General features: G+C 44.8%; 1 protein-coding gene across 2 annotated transcripts; it reads left to right on the forward strand.

Moving 5' to 3' along the window:
- Positions 1-753: 753 nt before the first annotated feature.
- Positions 754-15463, forward strand: FGFR1OP2 (FGFR1 oncogene partner 2). 2 transcript variants are annotated; one of them, XM_074539175.1, is made up of 6 exons: positions 754-904; positions 3755-3891; positions 4982-5099; positions 5988-6130; positions 9102-9215; positions 9553-15463. In XM_074539175.1, the coding sequence occupies exons 1-6, from the start codon at positions 901-903 to the stop codon at positions 9688-9690; spliced, it is 654 nt and encodes a 217-aa protein (XP_074395276.1). In that variant the 5' UTR covers positions 754-900; the 3' UTR covers positions 9691-15463. The 2 variants fall into 2 exon arrangements, with proteins under 2 accessions (XP_074395276.1, XP_074395275.1); XM_074539174.1 differs by having other exon boundaries at positions 783-904; positions 3659-3891.
- Positions 15464-15837: the final 374 nt, after the last annotated feature.

The raw sequence follows: 15837 nt of genomic DNA on the forward strand, positions 1-15837 counted from the left end.
CGGAGCGTGCCGGCAAAAGGCTCCCCGATCACCGAAACGTCATACTTTTTACACATTTTAAGAAACAGAATCACCAGCCATCACAGGCAAAAAGTTACGTCATTTGCCTGTTAATTAGTACTCAACCCCGTTTGCTGGGTGTGTCTGTGGCTTCTCACGCTCATCAGTGCGCAGCCGAAGTTCTCCCCATTTGAGTCTGGGGTCTGTTTTTAGGAGGGGGTCGGTGCTTGCGATCGCCGGCATTAACTTTACCCCTGTTACTGACTTTACCCTTGATGGCTCTCAGCCACGCTGCCCCATCATTTTGTGACTGTCTCCCTTTTTTTCTTAAAAGATGGGACAACAATACAAACATGGAATCACACAACGCCCTGGCCTGCGAGGGACCCTACTACTCCATCCGGGTCCATCCCCCCTGCCATGGACAGGGACACTTTCCACTATTCCAGCTTGCTCAGAGCCCCATCCAGCCTGGCCTTGGACATCGTCAGGAATGAGGTAGTCACAGCTTCTCTGGGCACCCTGAGGCCTCAGCACCCTCACAGGGAAGAATTTCTTCCCAATACCCAACCTAAATCTATTGATAGTGCAACTGCTTAATCCTGCGTGTGCCGCTAGAGCTGCTGATGTACAAATGACCACAGATCCCGAGGTTTGCCTCGGCACCCTCCTCACACCTGCAGGACCCAGCATCTGGAGGAGGCGGGCGTTGTCTCGCGAGATTTGGAGCCGGCGGCCGCGGAGGGGCATGTTCTCGCGAGAGCGGCGAGCGGCCGGTACCGCCCCCGCCGCACGGCGCCCCCTGGCGGGGACGGGACGCGCCGGCCTCCCCTCGCGCCGCCATTTGACATCGGTCGGGGCCGGTGCGGGCGCACCCCCGGCGCGGCCGGAGCCCCGGGCATGAGTGAGTTCGGTGGAGGGGTTCGGGGACACGGCGGGGGGTTGCCGCTGTGGCCGCCGCCGGGCGATCGGGAGCGCGGGCAGACTTGCGTGGGGACGCCCCACGGCCGGGGGCGTGAAGGAGCAGGACGCCCCTTGCCCCCGCCTCAGAGCCGCGGGCCGGGCCGGGCCCGGGACCCCTCACGTGTGTCGGCTCGCGCCGGTGTCACGACAGGCGCCGGTGTCGCCCCTCAGCGTGGCGGTGGCGCCGCGTTTTGGGGGCGGGAGGCGACGCTACGGGCGGTGACACCCCCGGGACGCCGCTGTCGCACCGGGAGGGGACAGCCCGGCATCTGTCACGGCGGGAGTGCGGCGGTGACACCCCCGGGATGCTCCTGTCGCGCCGGGACCTTTGCACCAGCCTAAATTCCTTGGAATTCCTTGGAAATTGCAATCTGGCTCAGCGCTCCCAAGCTGGTCTCCGTGGTAACAGAACCCACAAGCTGTGGGAAAAGGCGGCTTCCAGTAAGGATAAAAAAAGGAAAAAAAAGAGGCAGAAAGTTAGGAGAAGGCGGTGGTCGCACGGAGATCTTTATTCTTTGGTGTTGTTTTTTGGTGTTTAATTTGGTGATGAAAGGCATTAGCAAATAGCAGGAAGTGACCGTGTCCAGTAGGAGTGTTGCTGGGTGACTTGGGGCTCTGCTACCTGTTGACACGGCTGCAGTAACGAGCAGCCTTGCAGCATCTGTGCACCTGGGCATCTCTGTAGGGCAGGGCTCAGGAATCATTAACTTCAGCTCACCTAGTCATGCTCATAAAAAATAATACACGATAAGGATTTGCTTAAATCAATTATATTAGTGATTACTTGGAGTTTTTTCCACCTCCCTAATGTCCAGGCTGACTCACGGATTTAGCTCAGTTTCAGGATCAGGCAAAGGTTTTGTTTTTCACAGGCAGCCAGAGAGCATTTTAAGATTCAAGGATTAGGACCAGTGTCTTGGATTCTGAAATGTATCCTAGCCATGGTTTGGAGCCACTGTGAATCACTATGATACAAACAGTGATTCTGCTTTTTGAGGTACCAATGCTGCCTGAAAACTGGAGCTGGGCCCTGGCCTGACAGGGGACAGTGACTGCAGAATTTTTGGGGCTGTATTCCACACACCTTTGCCAGCACATTCCCTGTGAAAAGAAACATCAGTGCCTTTGCCACAAACAAACTTCCTTTCCTCTGACATGGTTGGGCTGGGGCAAAAACAAGAAAGTGCATCTATTAAACAGATGCTGTTTAAAAATTTATGTGGATGCAGACAAATTGTCAGAGGTGTTAAGTGCATTGTAGTCTGTATGCCAAATGCATTCCCAGCTCATGTAGAGGCCTCAGAGGCTTTGTTTATACTGGTCAGAGAATTCCTGGAGAGCGAGCTGAATTAAAGGCTGCTCTTCAGCAGCAGCATGGATCTCACTGAATCAATTTCTGCAGCAGTTCAGCCAGTTAGTGGGGAAGGTCATCTTTTGTCTGGGACGTTTCTGTAGAGATCTAACTGGAGGGAGGAGCAAGAAAAGCAGATCTCTAAAAACAGTGCAGTGTGCTTCCTTTCCATGTGGTATAGCTCCAAGTGCTAAGTCAGGGTGAATAAATCAAGCGCCTGTGATAGCCCAGCACTCTGCTGGGGGCCTGGCTGTCTCAGAGACATCCTATGGAAAGTGAAATGCCACCGTTGTCTGATAAACAGCAAACCTGCACATGCCAGAGTGCTGATGCTTTTGATAGCATGTGAGTCCCAGAACACACAGGTAAAATGTCTTGTGTTTGAAATATCCTTCCTTCTGCTGCTTACCTGGGATAGGAGCAAAAGGTCAGCTGAGGCAAATTTGAGGATTTCTTTCCATTTAGCTTAAGATCCTGGGCTATGATTTGTAAAGGTACCTGAGAAAGTTAGAAAATCAACCTGAAGTGATTTTTCTTTTCATGTAGCTGAGGAAAGACTCAATAATCTTTAATGCTTACAAAAATCTTTACTTTTGCAAATAGCCTGGCTAAGAAATGGATTTAATAGATTCTTTCAGTACCTTAGAACATTTCCTAAACCAAATATTAAGCCTGATATCAACAAGGCCCATAAATCCTATAAGCCTCTATCGCTGCTGTTTGATTGCTGAAGACTGTTCAAGGAGTTTAAATAGTCTACTGAAAAGGAAATCTAAGTCCAAGGTTCCTTAAAAGAAAATAAAAACATAGACTGAAAATCTTGGTCTTGAAACTCAACCTACCAAGCATGAATATGGAAAAATGCAGTTTAAAGGCCAGTAGTGTTTGCAATAGACACAAGCATTTTGCAAGTTTGCCAGTTCTGGCAATCTGCAGTTCCTGTGAACAAGTGCTGCAGGTGGAAGGGCGATGTTTAAAGGGTGCAGTTGCTTCTTTTCATTAGCTGAGTTGCTGTCTCTCTCCATGCTCTGAAAATGTCACAGTTCCATTCCACGCAGCGATGCTTGTGTTCAGTTAGAGACTTGAACAAAACACGAGCCTTTTGTCTTCTGAACCTTCCCTGAGCAATTTTCTCTACTCCATCAGTTTGAGCTGCTCCCTCTCTGCTGATTTAAGTCATCAGAATTTTCCAGGCCACTGTAATCCTTCAGCATTCTCTTTTGTGCTGGATTTATACCTCAGTTACCCTGAACTATATCTGTTAGGAGGGCAAATTACAAAAAAGTGGCACTAAAATGAATGAGTTGATGCAACATTCTTTCACTTTCTGTGTCACTCTGCCAGAAGCAGGGCTCTGCCCAGCTTTGCCGTGCTGCCCTGCCTCTGGTGGCTGCGCTGTGCCGAGGCGCAGGGTGCCAGCGCTGCCTTTGTCCCGTTCAGAAATGAGCTGCACCATCGAGAAGGCGCTGGCGGACGCGAAGGCGCTGGTGGAGCGGCTGAGGGAGCACGACAGCGCGGCCGAGGCGCTCATCGAGCAGACCACGGCGCTCAACAAGCGGGTGGAGGCCATGAAACAGGTCTGCTCTCCAGCCCTGCCTGTCCTGGCACTGCAGCATTCTGGCTCCGGGGATTCTGTGCAGCACGGAGTGAGCGGCTGCTGGGGTCATCCTCTAGTGCAGACTGGGTGTTTTAGTAGGGGTGTGGCTGTCATCTAAAAATAGCTTGTTTATGTAGTTTGAGACTGTGAAAACATTTTCACAGTTACTCCAGTTTAAAAATGAGAACAAGCATTTATTTGAAGAATGCTGGTAGAAATGGGCTTGGTATCTTACAAACCACTCTGTGGTGTCTCTTGGTTTGCTCTCCAATGCAATACTACACAATTTTATTAATTTCAGCATGCCCATTTAATCATACAGGGTCTCTGACATGTTTTCTTCTGTTCAGAATACTTTGTCTTACTTTGTTTCCAAAATAGCCTCTTGGGCTTCTTTGTGCTCACTTCTGTTCTGATGTTGAGCTGCTCAAGGCGTGTTGTTAGATTGAGTGTGAATTTCACAAGACAACTCTTGGGAAAATGTAAAGGTGTCTTGTGACTTTCCATATGGGAGTCCATCCTGTCACTTTAGTGAACCCAAGATATGTTAATGGGCCTATAAAATTATAACACCCTGCATGCAATTCAGCCCTGTAAAACTAGGCATGCAGAGGCTTCGTGGCTTCAGATCAAGAGTATCACATGTTCCCATGTGTTGGGAGTCAGGATCCATTGACTTGGGCCCGAGTGACTTGTACCCGCACAGCCTAGTGGCTTAAGGTTTTGGGAAGCCACAGTAAATGTCAGGAGGTTAGTACCTCATGGTTTGTCTTTACCACATCTCTATGTGTTTTAAATTGCCTGATGGTGAACTTGGCTTGCATTAACTGAAGGTTAAATAGCATCCACAACACACATCTAAGGTGATGCTTTTGTGTCTCTAAAGGACAGGATGTCTGCAACACCTTCTGGTGTGTGTGTTTGATATTATTATTTAAAAGCAAGCATTGTCTTCCTGGTTACAGACTGTGAGTGACAGTAGAACTGGTGCTTTGTGACCTGCTGAGTAATACCTGCCTTTGGTTAATCAAATATGCTGTACCTTGTTGGTTTGTTTTTGTAATAACCAGTACCAGGAGGAAATCCAAGAGCTCAATGAAGTAGCAAGACATCGCCCTCGGTCTACTCTAGTGATGGGTATCCAGCAGGAAAACAGACAGATTAGGGAATTGCAACAGGAAAACAAAGGTAAATTATGACTATTCTACCCTTTTCAAGCTGCAGCCTGAATCACTGGAAACGGAGTTTTACCACTGATCTCTTTTCAAAACAGAGCTGTAGAAGAAATATTTTCTTCTAATTTCCATTTGTCAGTTTAACTGATCAAAATTAAATTCAAGAGTCCTAAAGTCTCAGCCTCTGGGACTTTTGAAGAGAGATTTGGTAAAAATTGTGTTTTTTGGTCTTTACCTAATGTCCAGCACCAGTGAGGAGATAAATAGAACTTTATTCTGCAATATGGGCATTTTTTTGGAGAAGTGTTTAATGACTGCTGAAAATAATAGGAACAGTCAGGACAAGTCACAGTGTAAGTAGAGAAGTATAATTCCTTCTGGTATTCTGTACACTAGGAATGCACTGTTCCTCCAAGAAAGTCTTAGATATTCTAACAGCTCCACTCAGCAAAGGATTCAGTGATCTCAATTCAGATGAGTCTTGCCTTATTTCGGGCAGTATTTATCCTTTGACTCAGTATATTATGAACAGAAGCATTTTTCAACTCTGGTTTTACCAAGCTCAGATTAAGACAGATCTGTGAACTCCTTCCTGCCTTTTGTACAGCGTGGCTTGTAGTGGCTGGGGTGAAGCTGCTCAGCCACACTCCAGCTGGCTTTTGTCAGCCACAGGGACTGAACACGAAGTCACACCAACAAAAGACTCTTTGTTACTGACCAGGATTTTGCCCAGGCTGATCAGCATCAAAGCCATTTGCAGAGCCTGTGTAGATTTCATGATGCAGGGAGCGGGGACACTCAGCTTTGGGCTCATTTCAGTTTTCTCAGGCTGAAATCCTTGTGCATTCTGATTTGGTTCTCTGTGCTAAACTCTTACCTGCATTTTGAATTCTGTTGGCAGAGCTGCGCACGTCTCTCGAGGAGCACCAGTCAGCTCTGGAGCTCATCATGAGCAAGTACAGAGAACAGATGTTTAGGTTGCTTATGGCGAGCAAAAAGGATGACCCAAGTATAATAATGAAGTTAAAAGAGCAACATTCCAAGGTAATGACTTCATTGAGGGTTTTTGCTTTGTTTTTTAGTTAACCTTAGTTTGTAGGGAATCAATTCAAAGCTCACTTCATGGCAGTTTTTATGCTATTGTACTACAAATGAGCCTTAATTTGTATAATCCACCCCATATAGCACAATCAGGAAACTATCAATTGAGTGAGTCAACCTTGTCATTTATTAGAACTTTAAACAGGTAGCATTTCATTACTGCATTTGCTTAATTTTCTTTTGTTTCACTTCAGTCTTTAAGGCAACTGCCCTGTTACACTGCCAGAGGTTAGTAATTGTCAGGCTTTTAGACTAGCTTTAATTTATGCTTGTGACACCAACAAATCATTAATAAACCTCTGCTTAGGGAGAGTAGGAGGAGCGAGCTTTTTTTAATTCAATATTTAATTTTTTCCCCCTAAATATTGTAAATAAATTTAAAAAAAATTAAAAGTCCTTTTGACTATTGATTAACTGGATGAAGCAGGAAACACAAGTATATGTTCAGTTATTTATTAGTCAAAAGGACTTTTAAATTTTGGGGGAATTCATTAATCTGGGTCACTGACAGATCTAAACAGGAGCTTTTTAGCAAAATATTACATTTCATTGAAAATATAATCATTAGACAATATCATTATCAAAACATAATCATTTGTGTGGACAAACATGTTCTAAGTGTTTAATAATCTTCCTCCTCAGCTAATTTAAGTTTGCAAAGCAAATTTAGGGTCTGCTTACTGGGAAAACAGAATTTAAGAATTTGATTCTTTCTTGCCTGCTTACAGCATCCTATGTGTGTAATTATTGCCATTGGTATGAAAAAATATTATTGGATTAGAACTTTATCTTTAACATAAAATCTTGAAAAATGACAGATAAAAATAATTTTCAACAGAAGTTACCTCATAATATGGTATAGCACCTGCTCCAGCTTCAAGAGAGCCAACACAAGAGGAGTAAAATGAAATCCATCCTGAAATGGACTGTGACAGTTCATTTAGGAGCACTTCAATGGAAAGGCAGGAAAAAAAAACAAAAAAAGAAAAAATAACATCTCACAATGTAATTGGAACAGGAGATTTGGGCTTCAACATTTTCATTAAACCTCTTCCTTCATGAATGCCTGATGAAAAAGATTTATCACCCTTATCCTGACACGTAGGATTTCTGGAATTTCATTATTCATTTTCTAGCTCAAGCTTCACATTCAGAAGATTGAACAATGTTGAAACACTTTTTAAATACCTCTCTCTTGTTAAGCAAAAAATCCATTATACCCAAGGAGTTAAGCTCCCTGTTCCCAGTAATGCTATTTTCCTGAGTGCCAGCTGTTATTTTAGTGCCTGTTTACAGATTATTACAGGAGCATTGATTGCTGCAGATGAAGAAGCACCTCCTTTAAATAGAACAACAGTGTCTGTTGGTGTTGTGTGCAAGAGAAAAGTGTGTGTTGGTAGCAGTGACCCTGATCTAAGTGTGCTGTTTGAATTTGCTCAGCTGAAACAAGGCCCTCAAATGGGTGCAGCCCCTTTTTGGTTTTCTCTCTTTAGAGAGAAAAATACCCCATGTGTATGAGAGAGAGAGATTTCACACACAGAGGCTTTCACTGTCACTGCAATCTTCTTTCTGTTTTCCACATGTGCCTTCCAGAGCAGAACCTTCCAGTTTGGTGTTGGTGTTGGGGTCTGACCTACCATCAGTGACTTTGGAACAGCCCCAAAGTTGTATTGATCAGTTGTATTGAGCTGTGAAAGCAGGGAGAGCAGCAGAATATCTGAAACCCACAGCTCCTACCAGTCCTTCTCCAGGGTGCATCCTTGCCTGACCATAGCATCCTGTCAAGCTAAATTTGGGAGTTCTTAAAAAAATATATTTCATGTCATCACCTGTACTAGGAACTGAGAAGAAAATAAAGATTTTCAGCAAGTTCTTCCCTGCCCCCTCACATTAAGAGTGGGCATTTAACAACTGCTAAATTATAGCTTGGGCAATTGGAATGGCAGAGGGGAAAGGGTATTTGTTTTGGTCAGATGATTCATTATGATTCCAGCTGAGGCAGTTCTTTGTGGTAGTTTAAAGGCAAGCTGATCATCTGCCAGTTGTATAGATCTCCCATCAAATTCATCATTTAAATGTGGGATTTAGCTTTAGTCTCTGCAGTCCTTCATTTCAGCCCTCCTGTTCTGCTTTTCTTGATACTAGCCAATAAATATTGTGGATTTTGTCCAAAGGCCAGGTCAGGCACAACTAGACTGGCATCACAGCAGAGTTGGAATAAAAGACAAGTTGAAAAAGGAAAGCTGTTGGAAATACCTTTAAACTGTTTGGCTTAACTGAGCAGTGAATGCCAGAGGGGCACAGGCTTCTCACATAGCATTGCAGGGAAAGGAAGCAGTGACCCTTATCCTGAACCTCTGAAGTCCACAGCCCATAAGCTGGAATTGGATGTGGAGTCAAGCAAAAGTATCTAAAATAGAGAGTGGAGGACAGGTATGAGTTTTGTAGTATATCACATAGTAAGGACGACCACTGCACCTGCTCTTTTTTAGAGAAAAATGCCTGTCCATGGACTGGTACTGGAGATCCAGTTTCAAACACCTGGAAAGAATGTGGCTTTCCCTGCTGTTCTCACAGGAGTGGAGTTGTTTTGCATATCCAAAATAACACACATCAGTTCCTGCTGCACAGGAGGGCCTGGTCAGGGCAAGCACAGCACCATCTTGCAGCTGTTTTGAGGCCAGGGTTCACAGCTGGTTAAGCCTCTCTCAGATTCCACTGTGAGGCAAACCAGATTTATTTAAATAAACAGGACCACTGGGGCTGCCCACACTGTAAAGTTAGAGAGAATTTGTTTTCCAAAATTGAGATCTGTGATAAAAAATGTCACAGCAGCTAAACGACACTTAATGCTTTGCTTTTTTAATAATGCAGAAAATGTATCACTAAGATATTACCGAATATTGTATCTCAGGAGCTGCAAGTGCACGTGGACCAAATTACAGAGATGGCAGCGGTGATGAGAAAAGCCATCGAGGTGGACGAAAGGCACGGCTGCAAAGAGCAGGAGCGCATCAGCCAGCTCGAGGTGAGGAGAAAGCTGCAGAGCACAGATGTTAAAGGGAGTCAAGATCCTTCCAGGTGTTTGATGGTGTTACTGTCCCAGCCACTCACTGCTGTTGTGTTACCCTTGCCTTGCTGGAGCAGGGGAAGCACCACTGCAGCCTAATCTCCAGGAGGGGTGCTTAAAGCCCATCCAAGAGAGCAGGAGGGTCAGAAACCTCATGTGCTCCCTTGGAGAAGATGACACAGCACTGATTTCAAGTCAGTGTTTCACTCCTTATGCATTAGTTTGGAGTAGAGGGGAGGCTTTACCTGGTATCCTTCTGGAGTCCTACTAATGTATTTTTCACTCTCTGGTTTAGCAAGAAAACAAAGGCTTGAGAGAAATTCTTCAAATCACTAGAGAATCGTTTCTGAACCTCAAGAAAGACGATGGATCAGAGAGCACGTCCCTGTCAGGATTAGTGACAAGCAGTGATCTGAGCCTGAGGAAGAGCTAAGGACTCTGGGAATCAGCAAGCTTCAGTTGCACACTTAAACCAATGGAGCATCAGGGGGCACTGGTCAAGCACTTGTTACTGAATAGGGCACCAGCAAGAGGATACACCCAACTCCAGCTCAGTGGCTTTTACACTGTGTGACATAAATTCAGCTGGTGTTCTGCAATACCCTCAGTGACAGATTGATTGCCATAGACCTAACCTCAGTAGGAAATGGATTAATGCACTTGCTGAATTGCAAATTCTTTTTATATGAACTTGTTTTACAGATTAAAGGTGAGATTTCAAGTAATTTATATAAATTATTGCTCATACAAAGTTCAGTGCAACTCTTAGATAATAAAGGTAAGATTTCAAGTCTAATCTCTGCCTTAGAAAGTAGTAACTTATGAATTTGCTCTGTGCATGATCCACATAGCATTTTTTCCTTTTGTTTTGGTTTTAATAACTTCTCATTTTGCAACAAACCTCTTTGATGGGAGGGGCACACAGGCAGCATAAAATTTAAGGATTTCTGTCATTTAGCCTTGAGGTATCGCTTTAAAATACAGGCCAGTTTTTAAATGTAAGGAATGCTGTCAATCAGTAGCTTGGAGTTTTTAAATTAAGCAAGATTCTTTCAAATATGTGCACTGAATTGTATTGTGAGAACATGGGAAGAGCTGTTCCCGCTGTGTTGTTCTCAGGAACACAGGAGCAATACAATTCTGCCTCAGCTTTTACCTTTCAGAGGGCAAATCCAGCTCAGTTCTCTGTCAGTAAGAAACCACACAAGTCCTGTGTCTTTCTTCTCCAGTTGCCTGCCCAAACTTCCTGAGTGAGGAATGGTAACTGGAAAGCACAAAAGCAGTGGCAGCAGAAATGGGGGTGGAGGAAGGAGGAAGCAGCTTCATGGCAGAGCTGGCAGCCTGCAATTAGTAGTCTTAATTTTCCTTTCTCCAGTACTAACTAGTCATCAAGAAGGTTTTCAAGTGAGTTCAGCAGAGTGAAAGCTGTCAGCTACAGAAAACTGTGGAGCTACAGCTGCCACCCACAGTTTCACATTCTGGCTGTTTAATAACCCACCAAGCAACGTGAGCTGAGCTATCCTGAAATCAACCACCACTTAGTCAAGTTTGATTTTCAGTCACAGCAACACAGAAGGAACTAAGCATCCAACACTTCCAAGCATGCCAGCTTCAATGCAGCTTCCTGTGCCCCAGCACAGCTTCCCTGAGTTCGAGTTAAATGTTCCACAGGCCGAAGGGAGAGCTTCCAGTGGCACTGAACTGACTTAGGAGCAGCTCAGTACCTTTGTTCTGTTCTCTCTGTTGTTGCTCCTTCCCGTGGTGCTTTTAAGAGAAAATAAGTGAGAAAGGAGCATTAGCAGGCAGTAAATACTGCTTTTCAGTGAATTAATACACATGCTGACAGGACAGGTGAATCAGGCCTCCACATTCTCACAGGCTGCTTTAGAAATGGAAAAGCTGCTGCTTCTCTGCAGAGCACCTTGGCTTCTTGCTAGGCTGAGGAACACAATGAGGACATTCACATGCATGGAAAAAAGTTATGGCCATTTCTAGACTTGTGAAACAGCCATGGGGAAATTCTGAGGGAACATTTTAGCTCAAGCACAAAATATTCTTGTCTGCTTTTATATTATCTGTAAAGCTTCGCTGGTACTTCTCTAATATAGATTTTGCATTTCTGCCATGGCTTGCAAGCTTCTGACTTAGCAGAAGCAACATGTTTTTTCACTGGAGTGTTCTGTTGTTGCAAACTTACAAGAAATTTTGGGTTCAGTTGTTGAAGTTCTTGTTTCTAGAAGCATCTTTTCAGCCATGCACTGGTGTCAAGAGGCATTTCTATCCATTTGATGCTGAATTCAGCTTCGTGGCTGACTTCTGGTTTGGCTTCCGAATACAGAAGAGGGTTGTTGGTCTGTGGCAGTACTTTGAGGTTGCTCTATTAGGAAATAATGCTTGAGTAGTGTTTATTTTTGTAAATTAAAAAGAAAAAGTGACTTAATTTATCTACTCTTAGTCTTCACATTTGATACGTCTCCCCTTTCAGTCCCCTGCCCTGATCACTGTAGGATTTTAAAGAGCCTTCACAGTGTGTGGAGTGACTATTTTTCATTGCATACCTGTTATTTTTGTAATGCAGATGGCTTGAAAAGGATTTATGGCTAGAATTGTGTACTGTACAGTAAACATATTTTATCAATAAAGTTGACTGAAAACATGGATGTCTCCAGAACTAAAGTAAGGTCCTGGCTCAGAGATGAGCCTTGTTGGCAGCACAAGATAAGAAAGTAACCAAAGCTGTTCTACGAGGCAGCTGTTCAGCCGAGGGCAGACTGAAACTAAATTTGGCTGGTTTGTACAACTAAAAGTTTGGAACAGCTTTGACTTTCTAACAAGCACATGGGATTAGAAGATTGTTCAAATACAGAACTAATGACACTGCAGAATTACATGTACAGAGATCCCTGTGTAAATGCCCAATGGCTTAGGGAGTTTCCTTAAGCTCCTTTTCTGGTTAAAAGAGGAAATTTCAAGTGGTGTGTTGGAATGTAAAACTTGAACTTGTTTTTTTTTTGAGAGCCTGGAGTCTGAGTGTCTGGGGCATGACCAGCCTCACTTTGGCCAGGAGAGCACCGTGGTGCTGCTCACAGGACGAGGGCAGAGGGAAGGTGAGACCTTAAACTGCTCCTGTGCTACCTCCTGTCAGGGGCAGGGACACCTTCCACTGCCCCAGGCTGCTCCTAGCCCTGTCCAACCTGGCCTTGAACACTGCCTGGGATGGGGCAGCCACAGCTGCTCTGGACAAATATTTTGTCATTTTTTATCAGTTCTTCTGTGACAAATCCGCTGCACACACCTTTATCCAGCCAAGCTGATAAGAGAGCACAAGCCAGCTAAATGAAAGCTGTAGTAGATGCTGTGTGCAAAACTATTATCAAGTCATTCCTTTGCTTCTGGCCCATTTAGCACAAGTGGGACTGAACTGGAACTGTATGGAAGGAGAGACTGAGTTCCTGCTGCCTGCAACCTTCCTGTCCCCAGACACTGGAAGCCAGTGTGGCCCTTGTATCAGGGAGTATCCTTATTTCCCACGTTCAGAAAACACTCACCTGCCTTAACCGACTGCTCAGCAAGGAGGGAAACACTTTGTCACTGCAGCCTTGGAAGAAGCACGTGCTGGCAGCACTCCTCAGGCACCAGCAGAGAACAGGCACAGGGAAAACCCACTAACTCCAGCTGCAGTCTCTTTCCATTTCCCAAGGTGAAGAATTACTTTTTTTGAAGAATGGCAGACAATGACTTCTCTGCAGTGTGCTCAGCACCAGAAATCCCCCAATCCATATACCTGAGGTAGCTCTTCCAGCAGTGAGCAGCAGTAGAGTTGGTTTTGAGAAATCAGTTCTTGAAAGCTCAACACAGCACACCGATGGATGCAGGGTGATCAGCACCTTCCCTTTTCCAATACTACATTCAGGAACACTGCAAACACATTTTTAAATGACTCATCATCTGCAACTCATTGCATTTCTGGCTAAGCAAACAGCAGCTGCCTCCTACAATTCTCCACCTGTGCTTCTTTGCTTCCTGCATATGGCTTTCCGCCTCACCCTCAACATTCAGGATAAAAAAGAAAGTCAAATCCAGCTAATTTTGAGCATATTAGGTATCTGAGGCTTTTTCTGATGAGGCAGCCTTGTGAAGATCCAGTTCTGAAGCAGGCAGGGAAGTTTTACACAGCCCTCTTCTCCTGCCACTCCCTCTCGCCCCCAAAATGAGCTTGTTTATTGCTCTAGTTTGAAGCTGACTTATCCCAGTGTTGAAGGAAGCACAAAGCCCTTCATGCTCAGCAGGAGTCAGCTGGCTGCCTGGAGCTGGGGGCTGGAGCAGACAGGCTCTGAGAGCAATAAAATAAATAGAATAAACAACAAGCATCTGTTGAACACACAAGTGTTACAGGAGCTGTTGTTTCCAGAGAAAATTCAGACACCAGAGCCTACTAATCCAGGATGTGGGAGGGGAAGGCAACCAGATGGACATTGGCAAAATCCAAATAAATCTGGATATATCAATATATCAGTGCATTTCCTGCCCCTGAGTAAGGACACAATAATCTAACACAATACTCACTTTGCACACCCAAAGGCTCAGTGTTTCTTATGCCAACTCTTCACTGGATAAACCAACCAGGAACCAAAGTTCCCCTAAAGCTCCCAAAAACCACTGCCAAGATCACTGCACCCCTACAGCTGCTGACAGGTCAGAAGGCAGAGAGATGAAAAGCTCCAAGGCTCACTGAAAAATGCACATTTTGAGATGGAGCCTGCTGATTCCTCTGGAGGGGCTCCCTCTTTTTTGGAAGCCTTTCCAGATCAAGGACAGCTCTAGGCAAGGACAGAAAGGAATCACAGAAACATAGAAGGGTTTGTGCTGGACAGGGCCTGAAAGAGACCTGTATTTCAAGAGTTACACAAAAAAAGGCTTGAAAATACCCCTTCAACACTACAGTGGGTCAGTTCATGCATTCTGATCATCACCACTGTTAATCACTGTGGCTTAGGGACTATGGCAGAAAATTCCTGAACCATCTCTTGGCAGAGCCAAAAAAACGAAATACAATCTTCAAGTCAGGATCTCAGAAAAAGAGTTCAAAGCCCACTTCTGCTAGAAGATTGCTATCTTGCAGACCAGTTTTCAGGCAAGAAGGGGATGACAACCATTTCTTTGTTCTCCAGAGCCTCATTGGACAAAGCTCTCAAAACAAAAAGTCTCTCTGGACCACACGCTTCCCTCAGTGGCTGCACAGAGCACACTCTCAGCCTCTGGGTGTCACTGCAATGCCAGCAAGCTCCCCCACCTCAGCCCTTGGCCAGAGAAATTTTTCAAAGCAAACTCTCCATACAAGATCAAAGGCAGAGGCTAAACTGTAAAAGCATCATTGAATTCAAAGAGACTGCTTTAGTTTCAATATTCTTTGAAAAGACATCTTTATTATAAAAGATATAGAAAATTAAAGTTAAACTTGTTTCTTGCACAATGTTAATCGCAGCAGTTATAAAAACCCACCAAGGTAAACATGTTTAAGAGCATTTCTATACCACAGAAGGGTTTGCTGCCTGCCATGGCACATGGCAGACATATGCTCAGGATGAGTGCTGGGAGGATGGGCAGAGACCCAGGAAAGAGCTCCTTGTTTAGCCCATGTGTCACAGGGAAACCAGAGCCAAACCACAGGATTGCAGCCTTGCTTTGCTGTTTGAGGCAGATGGTCCAGCTCCAAGCAAGGATGGGGTTTGTCTCTAAACATCAGAAGGATTCAGTCACCTTGGACACTGTCTTTGAGCTCTCACTCCTTAAAGAAAAGCCATTTAAAAGTAATTCATTCCTACCTATGCCAGGGTGCTTTAATTTCCAATAAAGTTCCCAGAAAATGTTATTTTGCCAGATTCTTCAGCAAGAGCTGTTTCTTACAGATTTCCTACCAAGAATTTAAAGGGGTGGCTGAGAGCTTAAGCTTCTGCCCCTGGGGAATTCCCTCATGGAGGCTCCATGCAGGCACCTGGGCAGCCACTCCCCTCACACAGGCAGGACTGTGCATCAGCTGCCCTCACTGAAGGTTCAGACACAGGGAGAAGGAGGCAGAGCCACCACACCGTGTCATGGCACAGCATGTGAGACTTGAGCCATCCTGCAGTGCATGACAGACCCCCACTGGAGACCAGGACAGGGCAGAAAGGACAGGCACAGGTAAAACACCCCCAGGTGTCTTTGGGATGAGCCAAAAACACATTGCTCCAGCTGAAATTTGAAAATGGTTCTTGGGGGTTTTTTTGAGGAACAGCATAAAGCCACCACAGGAGATTGGTCCCTCACCTTTTTTTATACTACATTCGGGCAGATGCAATTCAAATAGGCAAGAAACACATTCAGTCAGCAAGGTTTCTGGTCAGTATCTTGCTAGCTGAATGCTGTTTTCACCCCTTAAAGGCAAAATTAAAAGATGATTAAAAATAAATAATTAGTGTTTCAGCCAACTCCAGGGGGAAAAAATTGCAATTGGCTACAAGGAGCTTATTTCCTTTTTTCTTTTATGACAGCACCATCAAAAAAGATACTATACCAGAGCAGAAACAAGACACCAGCT

Source organism: Zonotrichia albicollis, chromosome 4 (assembly GCF_047830755.1).
Source record: "Zonotrichia albicollis isolate bZonAlb1 chromosome 4, bZonAlb1.hap1, whole genome shotgun sequence".
Taxonomy (NCBI): domain Eukaryota; kingdom Metazoa; phylum Chordata; class Aves; order Passeriformes; family Passerellidae; genus Zonotrichia; species Zonotrichia albicollis.

Bases quoted from the DNA above. Each gene is read 5' to 3' on its own strand.
- FGFR1OP2 (XM_074539174.1), top strand. The intron at 3,892-4,981 runs GTCTGCTCTCCA...TGTAATAACCAG, and splicing joins GGGTGGAGGCCATGAAACAG to TACCAGGAGGAAATCCAAGA. The intron at 6,131-9,101 runs GTAATGACTTCA...ATTGTATCTCAG, and splicing joins TAAAAGAGCAACATTCCAAG to GAGCTGCAAGTGCACGTGGA.